Source organism: Equus caballus, chromosome 17 (genome assembly GCF_041296265.1).
Source record: "Equus caballus isolate H_3958 breed thoroughbred chromosome 17, TB-T2T, whole genome shotgun sequence".
In the NCBI taxonomy this organism is placed as follows: Eukaryota; Metazoa; Chordata; class Mammalia; order Perissodactyla; family Equidae; genus Equus; species Equus caballus.
Window position 1 is genome coordinate 96,717,499 of NC_091700.1, and position 19,796 is coordinate 96,737,294.

General features: G+C 38.8%; 1 protein-coding gene across 2 annotated transcripts in view; it reads left to right on the forward strand.

Annotated features, from left to right (window-relative positions):
* MYO16 (myosin XVI) overlaps window positions 1-19,796 on the forward strand; it is a 598,386-nt gene that overhangs the window by 44,577 nt on the left and 534,013 nt on the right. Inside the window, exon 1 of one of the 2 annotated variants that reach the window (XM_023621819.2) lies at window positions 15,527-15,676. The exons of the other annotated variant lie outside the window; for it this stretch is intronic. Coding sequence (XP_023477587.1) covers window positions 15,601-15,676 — 76 coding nt within the window. The 5' untranslated portion in view covers window positions 15,527-15,600. Of the gene's footprint in view, window positions 1-15,526; window positions 15,677-19,796 lie in introns of those variants that run through there. 2 annotated transcript variants of the gene reach the window in all.

A 19,796-nucleotide genomic window follows, 5' to 3' on the forward strand; every position in this document is an offset into this window, starting at 1 on the left:
CTAGAATGTACAACACCAAGAATGAACCCTCATGTGTACTTTGGGTGATTATGATGTGTCAACGCAGGGTCATCACTTGTAACAAATGTACCACTCTGGTGAGGGATATTGATAATGGGGGAAGCTATGCATTGTGGGGGCAAGGAGTATATGGGAAGTTTCTGTACCTTCTTGGTTTTACTGTGAACCTAAAAGCACTCTAAAGAAACAAAGTCTTCATTTAAAAAAATTACAAATTTGACTTAAAATAGAAGCTAATTTTGATAATAATGCAAAGCAAAAGGAATAACCATGAACCCAAATTTCCTGCAATGAACTTGGGTGTAGACCCTCTGGCCCCTCCCTGGGCAAGATACCTTGGATTTCTGTCTTCCATGGTCTCCCGTGCAGTTGGAACTGAATCCAGCTCTATTTCATGTCCATGATGTTGGTGGGGCCAGTTGGCTGGCAGACCATCTCACTGTGTCTGGGCACCAATGGGCTAGATTGCTGATGGGCAAGGAGAAGTGGAGCGTATAAGCAATCAGGAGAGACAGCAGGCCTGGGGGACAGTTTAGCCACTGGTGACACCATTCCTCCCCCATCTGCTGTTTGGGATAGCTGCTGCTGTGCTGCTTCCCGTGGTGGCAGCCCTTTGGCAGCTACACGCAGAGTCTCGGAAAGAACAAGACGTTTGAGTTTCCTGGTCATGCAGCCCCACCGTACTCTAGAGTGTCTAACTCAAATAGCACTTGTGGTTAAAGACGCAGAGCTTGTATGCTCAAGTGATGTCAGAAAATGATCCACCAAACGATGTTGATGCTTTACGTAGACTAAACACCTTGGACCTGAATGTGGAGTCTTTTGTTCTTTAGAGAAAGTGTAGAAATAATTTTCCTCCCTCTTGCTGGAGTACAAACAAAATTTAAAATAGAAAAGCAAGCTGACGATGTTAGATCTGCCGTTTGTGTTCTGCCATGACTTTTAACTAAAGCAAATAATATTGAATCATTTATAGCACTTTGAGATTTATTCAAGTTATTATGTCTGTGGATCTGTAATAGAAATAAGCTAAATTGAAAGAGGAAAGTAATGATCATCATTTGTCTTTATTTACTTACCAGAGCTATCCTCTTCTAAATTTGCTTTTTCAATTAGAATACATTTATTGAATCCTTGCTTATGCTTTGAAAATGAATTATTGCATTTGGGAAAACAGTATCACATTGTCTTTCTTTCCTTCTTTGCCAGAAATGTTAACTTGTTCTTTGAGAATGCATCTTAAATAGAAATACTACATCGACAGGCATCATGCATAATTAAAAATGCATCTAATATTTTATGCACTTGATAAATACTAATATCAGGAAGTCCATGCTTTGTAGCACTTGACATTTTGTTTTGTGCCTCTTCATGGTAACTTCGTCCTTAGCTTTGTAATACTAAAATACCGTTGTCACCTGTGGTAGAGCAGCTCCTCCTTGCTTTCCTTCACATGGTCATTTTTATACACAATTTTCTTAAATATTGGGGTTCTAAAGAACTCCATCTATTCCATCTTCATCTGTTTTCAGACTACACAATCCCCTTGAGTAATTTCAGCTGTCCCCTTGGCTTCATCTTGCAACTATACCTGGGAACTTCCTTATCTACATCTTCAGCCTGCATCTTTCAAATTTCAGATTCATCTTCCTAACTATCTTGTGGACCTCTTCCTGTGGCTAGCTCCCTAGGTCTGAGATTGAACTCATTACCACCCCCCTGCCCCCAAATCCACTCCTGCATCTTTGTTTCCATAGAAACCACTAACCCTAACTGGCTATAACTCTGATGCTTCATTTTTAGTTCTCTCACCACCTGGTCTTGTCCACTTGCTGTCTCTGGACTCTGTTTCCTTCTCATCAATCCTACAGTTACAACTCTTATTTAGTCTTCTTTATTTTCCTGCTGGAATTATGCAGCACCACCTTAACTGTACTTTCCCCCTCTAGTCAGGTTCTCCTCCAGTTCATTTTCCAAAGTTATTTCAGAATTATCTCACACATCATGATATTTTTTCTCTGTAAAATGCTTCCATGATTCTGCATTGCCTAGGGGATAAATCATTCAGCCTTAAGCTTTGTAGGAAAGCCTTTCTATGATTTGACCCCTATTTTTCTCAACTTATCTTTCCTCACTCCTTAACTAACATCTAATAATCTAAGCACACTAAATTTTCTGTGGTTTCCTCATGGTGACTTGTTTGGGGACTAATCCTGATGCAAGCGTAGCTTCCAAATGCACTACCAGCCAGGCTATCCCAGAGGATGCCGAACAGAACACGTCAAATTAAATGTCTAAATCACTCTGTTTACTAACTTGATTTAAAAGATACAAAACACGTCAAATTAAATGTCTAAATCACTCTGTTTACTAACTTGATTTAAAAGATACAAGAACAGAGGAAAGAGATGAGTAAGTTAACATGTAGAGGACAGAGTGCAGGCAGGCAAGGATTGTACTACTTGAGTCTCTGGGACACATGATGATGATGATGATGATGATGATGATGATGATGATGATGTAGTCATGAGGACCCGAACTGAGGTTTGAGCCTGGGCCCATGGATAGAAGTTGCCCTCGGCCAATGCCACGTGCTTTCTCTATGGGAGAGCGGGTTGACCTGGTTATAGCTGTCACTTGATCTTTAGTCTGCTGAGCAAACATGGGCTTTTGATGCTTCCTTGGTTCAGGAATGTGTGGAACCAGAATGGGAGTATACTGGGTGTCACCAGTGTATGGCCAAATTTGAGTCACAGAGCTGTCAGCCCAGAAGTGACAAGATAATGGTTTAGTGCTACCATCATTACTATCTATACACAACACACAACACTCTTGTTTGTTGAAACATATTTTATTCCATCTATCTTTGGTGTGTCTTCCAGCTCACTAACCCTCTTCTCAGTTCTGCCTATGTTGCACAATTTCCTGTTTACACATAACCTATACTTAACATATCCCATACATGTTGTCTTTATCTCACAAACTAACAGCTTACCTCACAATTTGCATCGAACTCATCTTATGAGTTCATCTAACCTGCTTGCGTATCTTGTCTTTATAGCAGAATTAAGTATTCTCAAATACATTCTCAAATGGATATCCTCCAGTACATGCATATGTTTCAGCTGTGCACTGTGATATGCCCTCATGACCTAGCTCCTCCCTCCTGTCATATCTATGCCTTCCCTTTGCCAGGCTAACTTTCATTCACCCTTCAAGTCTCAGATCTTTTGTCTCCTCGCTAAGAAGCTTCTGTGAGCCTACCAGTCTGGATTAGAAACCCTCGAGAGAATGCTTCCTTTGTCTACATCCATCACAGTATTTAATCATAATTTACTGTAATTTCATGCTTACTGTTTTATTCTCTCAAATTACACTGGGAACAGTTTTGAGCATTTTATCTGTTGGTGTTCTGAATTATCCCAGGCTGAGTTATTCCCACGGTGGGAATACGAGGGTATGGTGTTGATAACAAACCATATTTGTGTAGTTTTGTTTCTGTCCCAAGATGTAGATATTCTGGTTCTACTTCAAGCCTGTGCCATCCTGGTGGTGTCTTCTGTGTGTTCATATCACAGTTTTCTCAGCTACCCCCTGGAGTGTGCCCGTGCACTTGTGTGCTTCCCTCACCTCCTCATGTGATCTGCCGCTGGCCACTCTAGTGCCCTGCAGAAGAAAAGGAAAAGTGATTTGAAACCATGTCTCTATGCTGGAGCCAGCCGTTCTCCCTCAGTGCTGGTTCTGAACCTGAGTTGTCACCACCAATATCCTCCCACGTCCCAAAGCCACTGCTCTCTCTCAACGTCGTGGCATTGCTGATCTTCTTGTTGAGCACTGTGGAGCTCCTTGAGGGTCTCTGCAGTTTGGGCAAATACTCACTATTTTATAATCTGTTCATGGGTCCAAGTCAATGCTGCCTTGACTTGCCAACGAATTACAGAAACTGTCCACCAAGGCGTCACCATTTCTTCCTAAAATTTTTCTAGTATTCTGTGATATTGCCCTGTCATGTGTCATATTACTCTGACTTTTTCTTTTTAGTTCCTTCCCTGGGCATTTTTGGAATGCTTTTCTTCACCTAAAGGCAGAAACCTGAGGTCAGTGCTCATCTCCTAATCTTTTCTACAAATACTGTCTCAGAGTTCATCCATTCTCTGGCCTTGAGAAGAGACCTTTATGGCGCTGGCTTCCAATTCTAAATTATCTGTTTATTATCAGCCATCTCTTATTATTGTCTACGTTGTGGGGGAAGTTTTAATGTTTTCCAGGTTGCGCCAGCTTCTCAAATCCACTTTGATCATCTTTTATCTGAAAATGAGGTGCCTCCACACATCTTTTGGTGACAGTCTTTCTAAATGTGGAAGAGGTCTGGAGATTATCTAACGAGGGCAAACTCAGGACACACAGAAATCTAATTTATGTATTTCTTCTATTTTATTTGCTAGCATTGAACATGTAGCATGGGCTTAATAAGTAGCTATTATTAGGTTGTCTATTCTCAAAAGAGGATGGTTAAATGTTTGGACCCGTGTGTATTCCTTAAACCAATTATTCATCATTTCATCCAATCATTCAACAGGTTTTCATCAAGTGCTTGTTGTGAGCTAAAACTGTAAGAAGTCAAGGAGAGTCACAGGTAGGCTGAACTCAGACGATGTCTGCCAGTATACATGCAGAATGGGAAAGGTCCTGAGGGGACAGTGGCTTTCAGATTTCTTTTTTAATCATGGTGCACATTAAGTAATACATTTAATGCTGCACCAAGCGTATTTATACACCACCCCCAAACACATACATATACACTTATAACTGAAACTTAAGTTTAATGTAGAACTGAAACAAAAGTTTCACAAAACAGTAGTTGTCTTACTATATAAGATAGACTCTGATATTTTCAAGTCTAGAAATAACGCTGGTTGCTACCTACTAAATTGGTTTCATGAACTGTAGTTTGAACAGCACCACTGTAGTTTACTTGAAGTTGGGGACAATTGCCATTAATTTCTATACTCAAAGTGAAAATGCTATGTTTGCTCTAAAACTTTAAAAGAGAAGAAAAGTTTCCAATTATTTAAATATAATAAGTGATAAGTAAATAAGTGATTCAAAAGAAAGAGTTGAAATGCTTACTCGTTCAGCACCATCCTTATAAAGACAAAAAGAATTATGCAAATAGAAACTTGAGTACTACACGTGCATTTTCTCTCTTATTTAATTTTATTGCTATGTAGTGATGAAAAGCATACAGAAAATTATATATTTATGCATAAATATATAAATAGGTAGACAGGTAGATGGATGATAGATATATACACATATCTTATCACATAGTGGGGCTACATGATAATTGGATTGAATCAAGCAGACAACACCAAGCACCCCCTGAGAATAGCTAAGATAGTCTTTTATTAAAAACTCTTTCTCAATTTTCTTAAAGAAGGATTCTAAATATTATGTGCTTTGCAATAAAATTAAAAAAAATATTGTGATTTCAGTTTTCCACAGAGAGCTTGGATGATTCTCCTAGCAAAGATAATGGCCCCAAGGTTCCATACTCCTGTGGTTTCGCTCCTCTCCTCCTCCAGGTGTTCGCTGTGCCAAGTTCACCTGTGTTACCTTGAAGTCAGGTTGGCTTTGGGGACTCCTGCTGGCCTCTCACCTCCCGCTGCATTTTGCCTTAGGAAAGGTCCCCCTGCTCTCCCACCCTTGCACGTTTGGGAGAGGGCTTAGCATGAGCACAGGCATCCTCTGTCACACTGACTTAGCTCCACTTTGAATCAAAGGGCAAAGCTGCTGACTGCTGACTGGGTCTCCTGAGGGAGGGACCTTCAATAGGATCTTCTTGCAAAAGACTCGCAGCTGAGGAGAGAAACGTGTAGTGGAGGGCTCTATCAGGTGTTTGCAGATGAAATCTGTGTCTGAGGGAAGTGAAGAGGGGAGGGAGGCATTCATTGGTTCACAGCCAAAGCCGCTCCACCCATCCCAGCTTCCACCAATGCATTATAGATGCAGGTGCCCTCAGACTGGCAGAGCTGTCTCCTCCCTCTTGCTCCTGTTGCCCACCGATGGCTCCCAGTAGGGACCTGCTACAAAGGCCCAGGGTGGTGCCCTTGAGTGCAGGGATGTGTAAGAGAACAGTGCTGACTCCAAGGCAGGTGTCACAACCTGTCCCTTGGCGTGTGCTAAACCAGCGCTTCTCTCACTCATTTATATATTGGTTTGTACAGTTTAGTACTTGGCTGCCCGTACCCACAGATGAATGAAGCGGTGGACTGATGAGATGTTTGATTTGTCTTGAGTTTATATATACATCCCCTCAGTGGCAGTAATGTGGGTCGAATAATGTCCCTCAAAAGCCATGTTGAAGTCCTAACCCCCGGTACCTCTGTATGTGAACTTTTTTTGGAACTAGGTTATTTGCAGATGAAATTCATTAAAATGGGTCCTTAGAGCAGCCCTAATCCAACGTGATCTATGTCCTTATAAGAGACACATGGAGGGAAGACAGCCATGTGAAGACAGAGGCAGAGACTGGAGTAATGCAGCTGCAAACCAAGAAAGGCCAAGGATTGGTGGCGGGTGGCAGCCACCAGACGCTGAAGAGGATGGCATGGAACAGATTCCTCCCCACGGCACGGCCCTGCTGACACCTTGATTCTGGACTGTCAGCCTCCAGAACCAGGAGAAAATTGTATTTGGTTGTTTTAAACCCCCCAGTTTGTGGTACTTTGTTCTGGCAGCCCTAGGAAACTGATGCAAAATATATCACTAAACCAGGAAGATCCCGTAAGAAAAACAATGTTCCACCACATTTTCTAGAATTAGCAAGCAAAAGCTTTAATGTTAGAGAACTACCTTTTATTGGAAAGTATAATGTTGTGGCTAGATATTCAACTTGGAAATTAGTTATCTAAAAATTGTTAAGATAAACTACAGGCCCTCTAACTCCCTTACCAATGGTGATAGACCTTAGCTCATGTTCTTTTCATTAGGGCTTTTAGGAAATTTTAGTTATGCATAAATGTACTCTCTAGCAGAAAGAATTAACTTTAGATTTGCTTGCTTTTCTAGTGTTGAATTATCATTAATTGGAATTGAAATATAAGTGTTTAAATATCAGGCTAAAAAGGAGCAAAAAAACCCCATTTCTAAAGGCACAGTTTTTCTAATTGCGTGAGGCAGCTCACCATACACTGGGACTCGAACAGCAGAGCTTGGCTGGCGTGTTACCATGTCTCAGAGTTGCTATGGCGATATCAAACCAATGAATGGACCACCTCCCAGAGACAAGGAGGTGAGTAAGTGTGAAATTGATTCAGTTGTACACAGGAATACGCTCAAGCCAAATTTGTCAGGATAAAATTTCTGGTAGGAAACTGCATTTTTAATTACATAGACTTGATCAATATGATATTAAATATTTGCTTTGGATATTCTAGTAAAACAGTATTTGAAAATTAAATATATTATGGAAATTGTATGTTTTTTATAGACACTCTGCACTTATTTCAGGTAACACTGATTTTGTTTCCATTTATTTAAATTTGGATATCTAAAGCAGAATTTTACATTTGAGATGAATATTTTAAGTTATGTACTGTGGATGTTAAACTCCTTTTATTTGCTCATTTGAGATGAACATCTTTAGAGAAATGACATTTTAGGGAATGTAAATGAAAGTTATGTATATGTATTTATTTTTAGATAACTTGGTAAATTATATTTTGCATTGGATAGTATAAAATATCATAAGTAATCCAAATAAGTCAAAAAATAAACAAGTTGCAATAATTTAATACTTAAGGAGCCTAAGATCAGGCTTTATAAAAGTAATTTATTCACACGACATATTTTTTGTGTTCAGAACTCCTTTTTAGCACACTGTTATTATACGGTGCTATTCTAGGGACAAATTGTCTTGAACTTGGTCGATGCAGTCCTTTGATGATAAATGGTTTATTTCTAGAAATCTGATAAAATGGATGTGATTTGCTTCCTTTCTTGTCTTATTTATAACTCATATCCTAGGCTTTGTCTACCCCATAACGTTGCTGAAGCAACCATAGAAGAGGGGAGGCTCTATCTGTGATGTGGCAATTACTGGAAGGCTTCTATCTAATATTAAACACAGTTTGTATTAACAAAATAAATTTATCAGGCATAATCAGTTTGAAATTAGAACATGTTGAAGCTCTGGGGACTGGTACATACTAAGAGCTGTCTACTTTCCCATTAGCTCAACTTGTAGAACAGAAGAGCATGACTTGTTTACATAACAGAAACCAATATTTGCTCGCTTTTATTCTCTTGGCATAGACTTCCAAGGGCAACGTTTGCCAGATCCTGGCACAACCTTTGCTGACGATGCGCTTCTCCTTGGGCGATAAAATGGAACTCTGTAAACGAAAGCAGGGCTGCCTGAACATTTTTGTGACTTTCTAATAGTTATGTGTGGATCTGCTGATTTTTCTTATGGAAAGATACAAATGTTTTAGCTAAAATTGAAGTTAGGTACTATAAAATGTTTCCCCTTTTGTTTTGTGACCTAAAACTGTGGTCATGCACTGGTATTTATTTGGAGGCATGAGCATATTAACATGATGCCGTAGACCAAATTGTGCTTTGTACTGAGTCACGCATGTATCCATTCCTATGCAAGTGCTGATACCTGTTTCCTATGTGTGAACTCATTCGGAGCTGGGAACACACATCCTTAGGGAAAAATGTGTATTCAAAATACTAAACAAGACAAGCCATTCAAATAAATCAATAAGTAAGACAATCCACTTCAGATAAGTAAATCAAATCTATCCTCTAGTACAAAGTCACTTTTGGAATAATGGTATCTTTTCTGGTATGAAGATAGTCGGCCTATTCAAAACGGAATCTCAGGAGACGAGGAAAATATTTCTAAATACAACCTCATCCCCTCCATGTGTTTGTTTCATTTTCGAGTCTGGATTCTAATCAACTAGACCTTCTAGCTTTACTTGCCCAAATCACCTTTCCCCAGCAGGTACCCCAGGTGTCAGAGGGCACAAGAACAGGTAGGAAGAATAGAAAAAGGGATTATTTATTGTAAAATAACTGCTACAGTGCACACTGGCACATCATTTGATGCCGATTTTAAGGGTGTGACTGTTTATTAGTGATGAGTTCCATTTCTCTGCAAACTGCTTGGAGTACTTGCATTTAAAAAGGGCTTTATGGACAATTGTGATGCTATTTGACATACTTATGTAGACCAGTGCTGGTCTATGATTTTTTTTGTTTTTACTGGCCTTTAATGAGTACAGGCATTGAGAGAATATGCTTAGAAATATTTAGAACGGTGTGTCACTCGTGTGGCATCCAATTGCCTGGTCAGGGGACTCTTTTCACTGGTGTGGATCAGATAGGGTATTGTTGGACCTGAGTGATGTGTTGCACGTGGTATGAGCTGAATACTGTAACAGGACCACACGTTTTTATTTTTATGTTTTTTTTTTTTATGATTGGCATGTAAAAAGCTGTAGATATTTAATGTATATAACCCAATGGGTTTGGGGATAAGTATACACTCCTGAAACCGACACCAAAATCAAGGCCATAGATGTATCCATCTTCTCCCAAGGTTTCCTCCTCTCCTTTATTATTATTATTGTTATTATTTGTGTGTGTGTGTGTGGTAAGAACACTTTTCATACGGTCTACCCTCTTAGCTAATTTTAAGTATAAGGCAGAGTACTGTTAGTTATAGGCACTGTGCTACATGGTAGATCTCCAGAACTTATTAATCTTGCAGAATTGAAACTTTGCACCCTTTGACTTTCACCTCCCCACGTCCCTCCCCCTCCAGCCCGTTGTAACCACCATTCTACTCTTTGCTTCTGTGAGTTGGGCTATTTTAGACTCCACATATGATTGAGATCATACAGTATTTGTCTTTCTGTGTCTGGCTTATATCACTTAGCATAATATTCTCTAGATCCATCCATTCAGGTTGTTGCAAATGGCAGGATTTCCTTCTTTTTTAAGGCTGAATAATATTCCATTGTGCTTTCCTCATCCATTCATCTGTTGATGGACATTTAGGTTGTTTTCATGTGTTGGCTATTGTGAATAGTGCTGTCATGAACATGGGGGTGCAGATACCTCTTCAAGATCCTGATTTCAACTACAGGACCACATATGTATCCATAAGTAATTTTTTTTTTTTAATGTAACTCATACAGATAATTTAAGAAGCATTGGTGTAAGGGTGTAGGCTAAGAGCTTATTTCTTTTAAAAAACCCAATGGCGTATTTTATAGATATGAACTGTAGCCTATTTAATCAAGAATATTTTTATTTAGAAGAGAAAATAATTCTGATTTTGATGATAAACAACAGGAACAATTACAACAAAAAACTGCCACTTACTGAGTACTAAATATATTTTGGGTATCATGTAGGGTTCTTCATCTACTTTATGTTATTTAATTCTTAAAGCATCCCCTAAAGTAGGTGATATTGTTCCCATTTTAGAAATGTAGAGTGGTTTTGTTGCTTGCTTGAACCTTAACACAAGTGGTAAATCTGGGATTCAAGCATTTTTCTAAATCATAGCTCTCCTCACTATGGTGATGAGAAAGAAATATTTAATTGAGTAGAAATTTAACTTTAGATAAAATAGAAAGGTGCAGACAAAGAAGAAGACATTTCAAAGTGGAAGCAAAATGTTATCTTACAGATACGGGGGTTGGAGACCATCAGATGTGTTTCAAGATGGTAATTGGAGCAATTTGATTAGGATAGAAAGGTAATGAATATGGAGTACCTGAAAATCACATGGAAAAAAGTGGGAATGTGGCCAGTATGTGGAGGCTTTTCAGTGTCAAATGATTGAACTTAACCTGATAGGTAATGAGGAAATATTATTTTTGAGGCAAAAAAATTCCACAGCGAAAGAGATTTTAGGAATTCATTTTTAGTATGAGTTGAAATGAGGAGAAACTACAGGTAGGAGAAAAGCTAGGCAAGGAGCATGTGAAACAGTCTTGCCTTGAGATAGTAAGATAAAGAATCAGGATGATGGGAGTGGAAGTAGAAAGGGAAGGACAGTTAAAAGAGGAATCAAGAATTGACAAATCCTGATGAGTGAGCGTGAAGGGAAGGGGAAGTGTAGACGCCAGCTTCAGAGCTTGGATCCGGGACCCCTGGAGAAAAGATTCTTTTGATCTTGATTGACTGAGCATGGGAGTTGACCAAGGAGAGTAGGTTTTTGTTGTTTTTTTTTCTGGGAACGATTTGCTCTGAGCTAACATCTGTTGCCAATCTTCCTCTCTCTGTCATTTTTTTTTCCTCCCCAAAGCCCCAGTACATAGTTGTATGTTTTAGCTGTCAGTTCTTCTACTTCTTCTATGTAAGCTGCAGCCACAGCATGGCTACTGACGGATGAGTGGTGTGGTTCTGCCCAGGAACCAAACCCATGACACTAAGCAGAGCGCACCAAACTTTAACTGCGAGGCCATCAGGGTGGCGCAAGGAGAGTAGCTTTATCAGCCAAGGTGACAAGATAGATTTGTTACCTGCAGTGGGATACAGCAAAAACTGCAAGTAAAAATGGGCAATAGACAGTTGAAAACATAAAATCAAAATTTGGGCATGGGAAAGGATGTAAATATATTTTGTGATTACCTGAAAAATAGGGAGGAAACTTATGGCACCTACAAGCTTTATGTTATAAAATGAAGAAGACTTGGTGAATGAATCACAGTTTCTGAATTTATGTCATGACCATGATAAACATGAACCAATGTGACTATGTCAACTTTTGTTTTGACGTCTTCATTGAGATATAATTCACAAACCTTAAAATTCACCCCTTTAAAATGTACAATTCAGCAATATTTAGTATGTTCACAGAGCTATGCAACCATTACCACAATGAATTTTAGAAGATTTTCATCACCTTTCCCCTGCCAAAAGAATCCTCACACCCATTCCAACCCGCCTACCCCCAGCTCTAGGCCACCACAAACACGCTTTCTTGTCTCTATCGATTTCTTGCCTATTCTAGACATTTCATATATAGTATCATACAGATGTGGTCTTTTGTGACTAGCTTCATTCACTTAACATAACGTTATAATGTTGTAGCCATGTAGCACGTATCAGAACTTCCTTCTTTTTCACACTAAGTAGTATTCCATTGCACTGATATACCGCATGTGATTCTTCCACTTATCAGTTGATAGGCATTTGTATTGTTTCTGCTTTTTGGGTATTATGAATAGTGTTGCTATGAGCAGTCAGGTACAAGTTTTTTTGTGGATGTATGTTTTCATTTTCTTTGGGTATATACACAGGAGTGCAATTTCTGGGTCATGTGGTAACTCTAATTTTAACATTTGAAGAGCTGCCAAATCGTTTTCCAAAGTGACAGTAGCATTTTATTTTCCCACCAGCACTGTAGAAGTTTCCTGTTTCTTCATAATCTCACCAACACCTTTTATTGTCTGAATTTTGGTTATAGCCATCCTAGTGGATATGAAGTGTTATCTTATTGTGGTTGTAATTTGAATTTCCCTAATGACTAATGATGTCTAGCGTCTTTTCATGTGCTCATTGACCATTTGTATATCTTCTTTGCAGAACTGTCTTATACAAATCCATTGCCCATTATTTAGTTGGATTGTTGTTTTATCATAGAATTGTAAAGGTTCTTTATATATTCTGGATACTGGTTCCTTATAACATATGTTTTGCAAATATTTTCTCCTATTGTGTGGGTTATCTTTTCACTTTATTGATGGTATCAACCGTACAAATGTACAAAGGTTTTAAATTTTGATATAGTCTAATTTGTCTACTTTTTTCTTTTGCCACTTGTGCCTTTGGTCTCATATCTAAAAAAAACATTGCTTAATCCAAGGCCACAAAGATTTACCCCTATGTTTTCTTCTAAGAGTTTTATAGTTTCATCTCTTAGATTTAAATCTATGATCCACTTTGAGATAATTTATACATATGCTATTAGGAAGGCGTCCAAGTTTATTCATTTGCATGGGGCTATCCAATTTTACCAGCATCATTTGTTAAAAAGCTATTCTTTCCCCATTTGCACCTTTGTCAAAATTCTGTTAACCATAAACATAGAGATTTTTTAATTTATTTATTTAATTTTTTTTGTTTGTTTGTTTTTTGAGGAAGATTAGCTCTGAGCTAACTGCTGCCAATCCTCCTCTTTCTGCTGAGGAAGACTGGCCCTGAGCTAACATCCGTCTCCACCTTCCTCTACTTTATATGTGGGACTCCTACCACAGCATGGCTTGCCAAGCTGTGCCATGTCCACACCCAGGATCCATCCGAACCAGCAATTATTTATTTTTTAATTAAAGAGATGCTTCTTTCTTTTCATTTCTTTTTTTTTTAAAGATTGGCACCTGAGCTAACAAGTGTTGCCAATCTTCATTTTTCTTTTTTCTTTTTTCTTCTCCCCAAATATCCCCAGTACATAGTTGCATATTCTAGTTGTGAGTGCCTCTGGTTGCACTATGTAGGACGCCACCTCAGCATGGCCTGATGAGCTGTGCCATGTCCGTGCCCAGGATCTGAAGCGGTGAAACACTGGGCCACCAAAGTGGAGTGTGCAAACTTAACCACTTGGCCATGGGGCCGGCCCCTATGGGGATTTATTTTTGACTCTTAATTCTATTCCATTGATCTACATGCTTATACTTATAGCAGTACCATACTGTCTTGATTACGGGAGCTGTTCAGTAAGTTTTGAAATTGGCAGATTTGGGCTCTCCAGCGTTGTTCTTCTTTTCAAGATTGTTTTGTCTAGTCTGGGTCCCTTGCATTTTCAGATAAACTTTATGATCAGCTTGCCAATTTCTTCAAAAGTTTGCATTGAATCTGTAGATCATTCTGGGGAATTTTGCCATTGTAACAATGTTAACGCTTCCAATCCATGAACATGCGATGTCTTTCTATTTATTTTGATGTTTAATTTCTTTCAACAATGTTTTGTAGGCTTCAGTGTAAAAATCTTGGAGTTTCATTAAATTTATTCCTAGTTATTTCATTATTTTGTTGCGTCTGTAAGTAGAATTTTTTTCTTAATTTCATTTTGATTTCTTCATGGTATTGTATAGGAATACAATTAATTTTCATATCTTGATCTTGGATCCTACAAACTTGCTGAATTCAGTTATTAGTTCTAATAGTTTTTTTTTTAGTGTAGATTCTTTAGGATTTTGTATATACAGGATTACGCCTTTGTGAGTAGAGCTGGTTTTATTTTCCAATATGGATGCTTTTTATGTCTTTTTGTTGTCTGTTTTCCTGGCTAGAACTTTCATTACAATGTTGAATAGAAGTGATGAGAGCGGATATCCTTGTCCTGTTCTGATCTTCAAGGTGAAACTTTCCGATTTTCACCACTAAGTATTATGTTAGTTCTGGGTTTTTCATAGATTCCCTTTGTCAGGTTGAGGAAGTTCTTTTCCTAGTTTGTTTAGTGTTTTTGTCATGGAATGCTGTTGGATTTTGTCAAATGCTTTTCTGTGTCTATTTGAAACGATCATGTATTTTTTGTCCTTTATGCTATAAATATGGTGCGTTGCATTGACTGATTTTCATATGTGAAACCAACTTTGCATTCCCAGCTAAATCCTACTTGGTCATGGTATATAATCCTTTTTTTATGTTTCTGGACTTCATTTGCTTATATATATTGTTGAGAGTTTTTACATCTATATTTGTAAAATACTTGTCTGTAGTTTTCCTCTTTTCTTATGTTTACCTGGTTTTAGTAATACTAGCCTCATAGAATGCGTTGGGAGGCACTTTCTCTTCCATTTTTTGGAAGTGTTTGTGAAGGATTGGTATTAATTCTTCCGTAAATGTTTGTTGTGACACCCAGTGAAGCCAAATGGGCCTGGGAAGTTAACATTTAAGACTGTTTTTTCTTACCTGCTTGCCAATTTGGGGCACAAGAGTCTGAAATCCTTTGTAGGTTATACCAAATCCATGTATATATCTGAGATAATAATATAGAGAAGGCTTTTTTAATTCAGGACTTTATGAAAATTAAAAAAAAAATACGTTGAGAATGATGAAATCTGTTCCTGATTATAAATGGCACCATTGTGGCTAAGACTCTTGCCTCTTTGCTGTTCTAGATTTCTATTACTCTGTGTGGCAGCCATGCTCTTCAGTGATTCTGTACTGAAATTAGGGCTTTCCTTTGAGATGGCCATGGTTTTGAATTAGAACATCTCATGGGTCTGTTAGGCACTCGCTCGAAGCCAGCTTTAAGGACAAAGCACTTAAAAACATGCTAAGGAGGTCTAAGTTGATGCTGACAGAATTTTGTAATTTTGGTTTTTTGGTATAACTAATTATGAGTAAATCTAGATCTGATTATATTAGGTTTTAATATTACTAAGACAATAGAAAAAAAAGATGTAGAAAGGCAAGTAGTTTGTGCTGCATTTCCCATTATTTTTTTCCTCAGGCTCTAAGAAAATACTTCTTTGGTGACTGAATCTCTGTGAACTGTAGAAGTCTAGGAGTTGGCTCACCGGTTAAGGATAAGAGAATCCAGTGAAGATGAAAGCCAGGGGACCAGAGGATGGCTCAGAACTGAGGATTAGCCCCAGGAGGAAGAAAAGACAAAATCGTCAAGGTTGGTGAACTGTGGAGAGTAGAAAAAATAAGACAAGTGGCGCCAAAGTGGGAAGGATGGCAGACGTTTACATCATGATATTGAAGCTGACCTGAGAAATTTCTAAAATAATAAAGACCAAGCACGAGTGTTGTAGGGAAGTATAATTTAAGCTTTTCATTAGTTGTATACTGAGAGTAGAAAATACTTTTAAAAATTTCAAATGTGCGGGACATGGCAGAAGAGAGAAGGTGCACCATTGTAGTTTGCAGCCTTGCACCTGCATGTGTGTGGGTGTGTGTGTACTTGAAAACAAAACCAAGTAATGAATCTAGTGGTTTATATTTTTTTAAAACAAAGTTGGCTGATTACAAGTTCCTATATATGTTTCGCGAGTAAGTCTTCATGGAATTGAGTTGACTAGAGAGAAGTTTCTATATAAGCAATCACTGACACAACCCCTACCTCATTTTTACTACTTTTTTCTTAATGCTGGCATTGAGCTTCATAAACTCTGAAGTTTTTGTAAGGCCTGTAATCCATGGTATACTCTCACTAGCAGTTGGGTGTAATCTATATCATTTAAGTAACTGAAAATACAAGTGACATTTATTTTATTTGGAAGAAAAAACATGATTTCAAACTTCTAGGTAGTTATAAGTAAAGAGTAGAAACTTGGAATGTGTGTACAACTATCAAGATCATCCACACCAGGCTCCCCACCAATGCATGAATTCCAGCAATAAGATTCCTGCAAGTGTTCATTCAGTCCCTGTGTGAACTCATCTCCTTTGGGTAGACCACTCCCGAATAAGGCAGCCCATTCTGTATTTTTGCAGCTCTGATTGTTATAAATCCTTCTATATTGCCTTGCCTTAGAACCTCCCCCTCCATGTAAAAACATCAGCTTCCTTTATCATTCTTTTTGTGGCACAGTTGCTGAAACTGCTACTATTCTGATTATATTTTTCAAAATTTGAATTTGATGACCTTTACTTTAATGGCATACTTTACAAATCAGAGCTAAAGCTCCATTTGAAAGGATTGTTAAATTAAATGGGGAGTGGGTCACGAGAAGGAGGCTAATAGTGGTTTTATGAACCAGCTTTTGCTGTAGCAACAAACATCACCAAAATCTCATATCTACCCAAAACAAGCACTTGTTGCCTCGTGACCTTGCTTGAGGGCTATGGGCGTCCATTGCAGGTAAACAGGGCTCTGTTCTGCCTCAGGAGTCTTTCATTCTGGGACACAGGCTGAAGGAACAGCTACTGTCTGGGACTACTCTTTCCCAGGAGAACATGGACAGGAGCTTAAGCGAACAGGCAGAAACACTCAATGATTCCTGTATCCTCTGGCTGTAGGTGGCATGCTGCCACTTCTGCCCGCATCCCGTTGGTTAAAGAAAATCAGCTGGCCAGCCCCCAAATGCTTCTGCCCATGGAGAGGCACAGCAGAGGGCCCAGGGCAAAGGTGTGGGTGTATACACCTGCTGCAAAGAGAGGGTCATAGTTGAGGCTTTCATCTAATCCAGCGCAGTGGTTATCAAGGAGTGAGATTACGGATGATATTTCTTTTCTCACCTTTTTAGATTTACTAAAATGTGTTGCAATAAATATCAGTTACTTCCATAATTGGAAAAGAGTAACATTGTTAAAGCATGGTAATTTCTTTAAAGTAGGACGTATTTAAAAATACTACTTATTCTTAAACTCCAATACTCATTCATATATTTTTTAAAACTCTAATTGACATAATGTGCATATGCAACATTTCTGCTGTTTTGATATTTATAATTTCTTAGCTGCATATTAAAATTAGCTGCCAGGAAATGGGAGTCAGTCAGACAGACCAGGGGTAGACTGAGGATAGATTCTGAACAAGGAATGAAGTCAGGCAAGGTGGTCAAATTGTCTACACCGTGACCTGGGAGTACGAGAAGGTTAGAGATGACGTGGGGGAGTCTGCCCACTCCCCTACTTCAAGGGTGCAGGGGTAGTCGCAGCTCAATTTTCATATTCTCTTCTTCACCCATACACACTATTTCTCCATTTGAAAAAAAAAGGTAATTAGTGAATAGAGTCACCAACAGTCTTGGAAGGTCAAGGTCTGTATTTTTCAAGGGCCCTGCCAGTCAGCTGCCGTCATTGTTGTGTTTGCTCCTGGTTGGGTTTCGCTTACCTGGATTTTTCCTGAATATGTCATTGGCTGGCTGGGTTTGCTAGCACTGTGTCTTTTGTTTTCCCGGCTCTCTGAAATTCCAGAGGAATTCAGGAAACTCCCTTGAAGCTCCGTGGTTAGACAAACAAGGAAATAGGATGAAGTTCTTTGATCTCTTCTCTCTCACTCAGCTGGAGAATGTTCTAGTTTCAAAAGCAAATATCACTGTAGCATTAATATTTCATCGAGCATGCAGGTTCCTTGATGGGAGATCATGAAATAAACCTTCAAGTAAACTTTATCTCCTACTGAACCATTAAACCTGCTCAATGAAGACAGTATTTCCTTTGCCACTGGATGAAAATTCTGACGGGCCTGATGGCTCTTGGGCTAACTCTTATGTAACAGCAAGACCTATGTCACTTTAATTCTCAAGAAAGTTTCAGTTCAACAACTTACAATGTTGAATGCCAGAAAATCATCAATATTTCTAAGCTGACATAAAGTTAAAATCTCTCCCCTTCTCACATTGGGGCCCTGATAAGTGTTACCGAGAGAGAGAGATTATAAGGGAGAGTGAGACACTCCTTCTTTCCTTGCCAAGAATTTCTTCTTCTCCAGTTTGTTAAGCATAGTCTTTAATCACAACTGGTGCGATGTGTACGACTAGAGACAGGTTGAATTCAAGAATTAAAATACTAAAAATGCCATGTATAACAGCCATTTGAAAAGTGAAAGCTACATAATGAGAAAATTATTTATGTAACACAATTTCTAATTGGAATCTGTGTCACCTTCCTATTTTAAACTCAAATGAGGATTATTATACAAAGTGATATATCAAGGCAGCTGCCAGGACTGGATGCCCATTTGAAGACTTTAAGACTAGAAGTGACCTCTTAGAAAAGGCATGTTATAAACAAGGCACACGACCCATGATGCCACATCTGTCTTTGCTGGGTTGTTTCTGTGTGTTTATTAAGCATCCTTTTTCTAAGAGAGCTGCCAGTGTTCTCACTAGGGCGCATCAACGTCCATCTGTGAAACTTACCCACCAAGATGTCTGGTTGGAATGAAACCTCTGGCGTCCTGATGCCCATGAATTTTCCACATTCGGCTTCAGAATATGTACACTACTGGTCCGGATATACATCACCAAGAGCACCATGAGCTTTTATGAGACACTTTCACATCCCAACTCCTTTGCTTTCTTCTTGGTCCTGTGGCGTGATCGTAATTATGACTGTGTATGTTGGGTGTACATTTCCAGATCACATTATTTTGCTACTCCAGCATCAGAACGTTGTAAACATAGTGGCTGAGAAATCATATCTTTAAAGTCTTATTGCATTTAGGATTTATGGTAAATTCAAAAGGGGTTAATGATGTTATACTTTTCTTAAAGTTCTCAGGACTCTGTAATCAAAGTCTTCTTTCCCTTAGGGTCTGCCCTAAGATGAATTATTAACCCAAAGTCGGTATGCAATAAATAATAAATAAAGCCAGGACCTAAAAAGAGTTTTCTAGCAAGCAGTCCAACATCAATGTTTGCTGCCCAAACCAATTCCTAAAAATTTTTTAAAAGCCTCATAATGAAAATAGATAAATAAGACTGAAAAGAAAAACCCAGCAGATATATACAACCTAGATGGAGCAAAAATGTATAGAAAAGCTATTTTGCTTTCTTTGAAGAATTTTCTTGATAGAAGAGAAGATTACAAAATTATTTTCTTTATGGAGCCTTCTTTTCTCCCTTTCACCCTCTGCATTATTTAGGATTAGATTTAGCATCCTGAGGTAGAGACCCCCATACTATCCTGGCTTAACCAAGATACACATTTGTTGCCCTGTCACATGCAAGTCCAGAGGAGGCACCCCCGGGCTGGTGCAGCAGCTGGGAGCTCAGTTCCTCAGGGAGCAGCTCTCACCAGCTTACTGCCTGCTGTCCTCAGGATATCCGAGTCTTTGGCACCCATGTTCC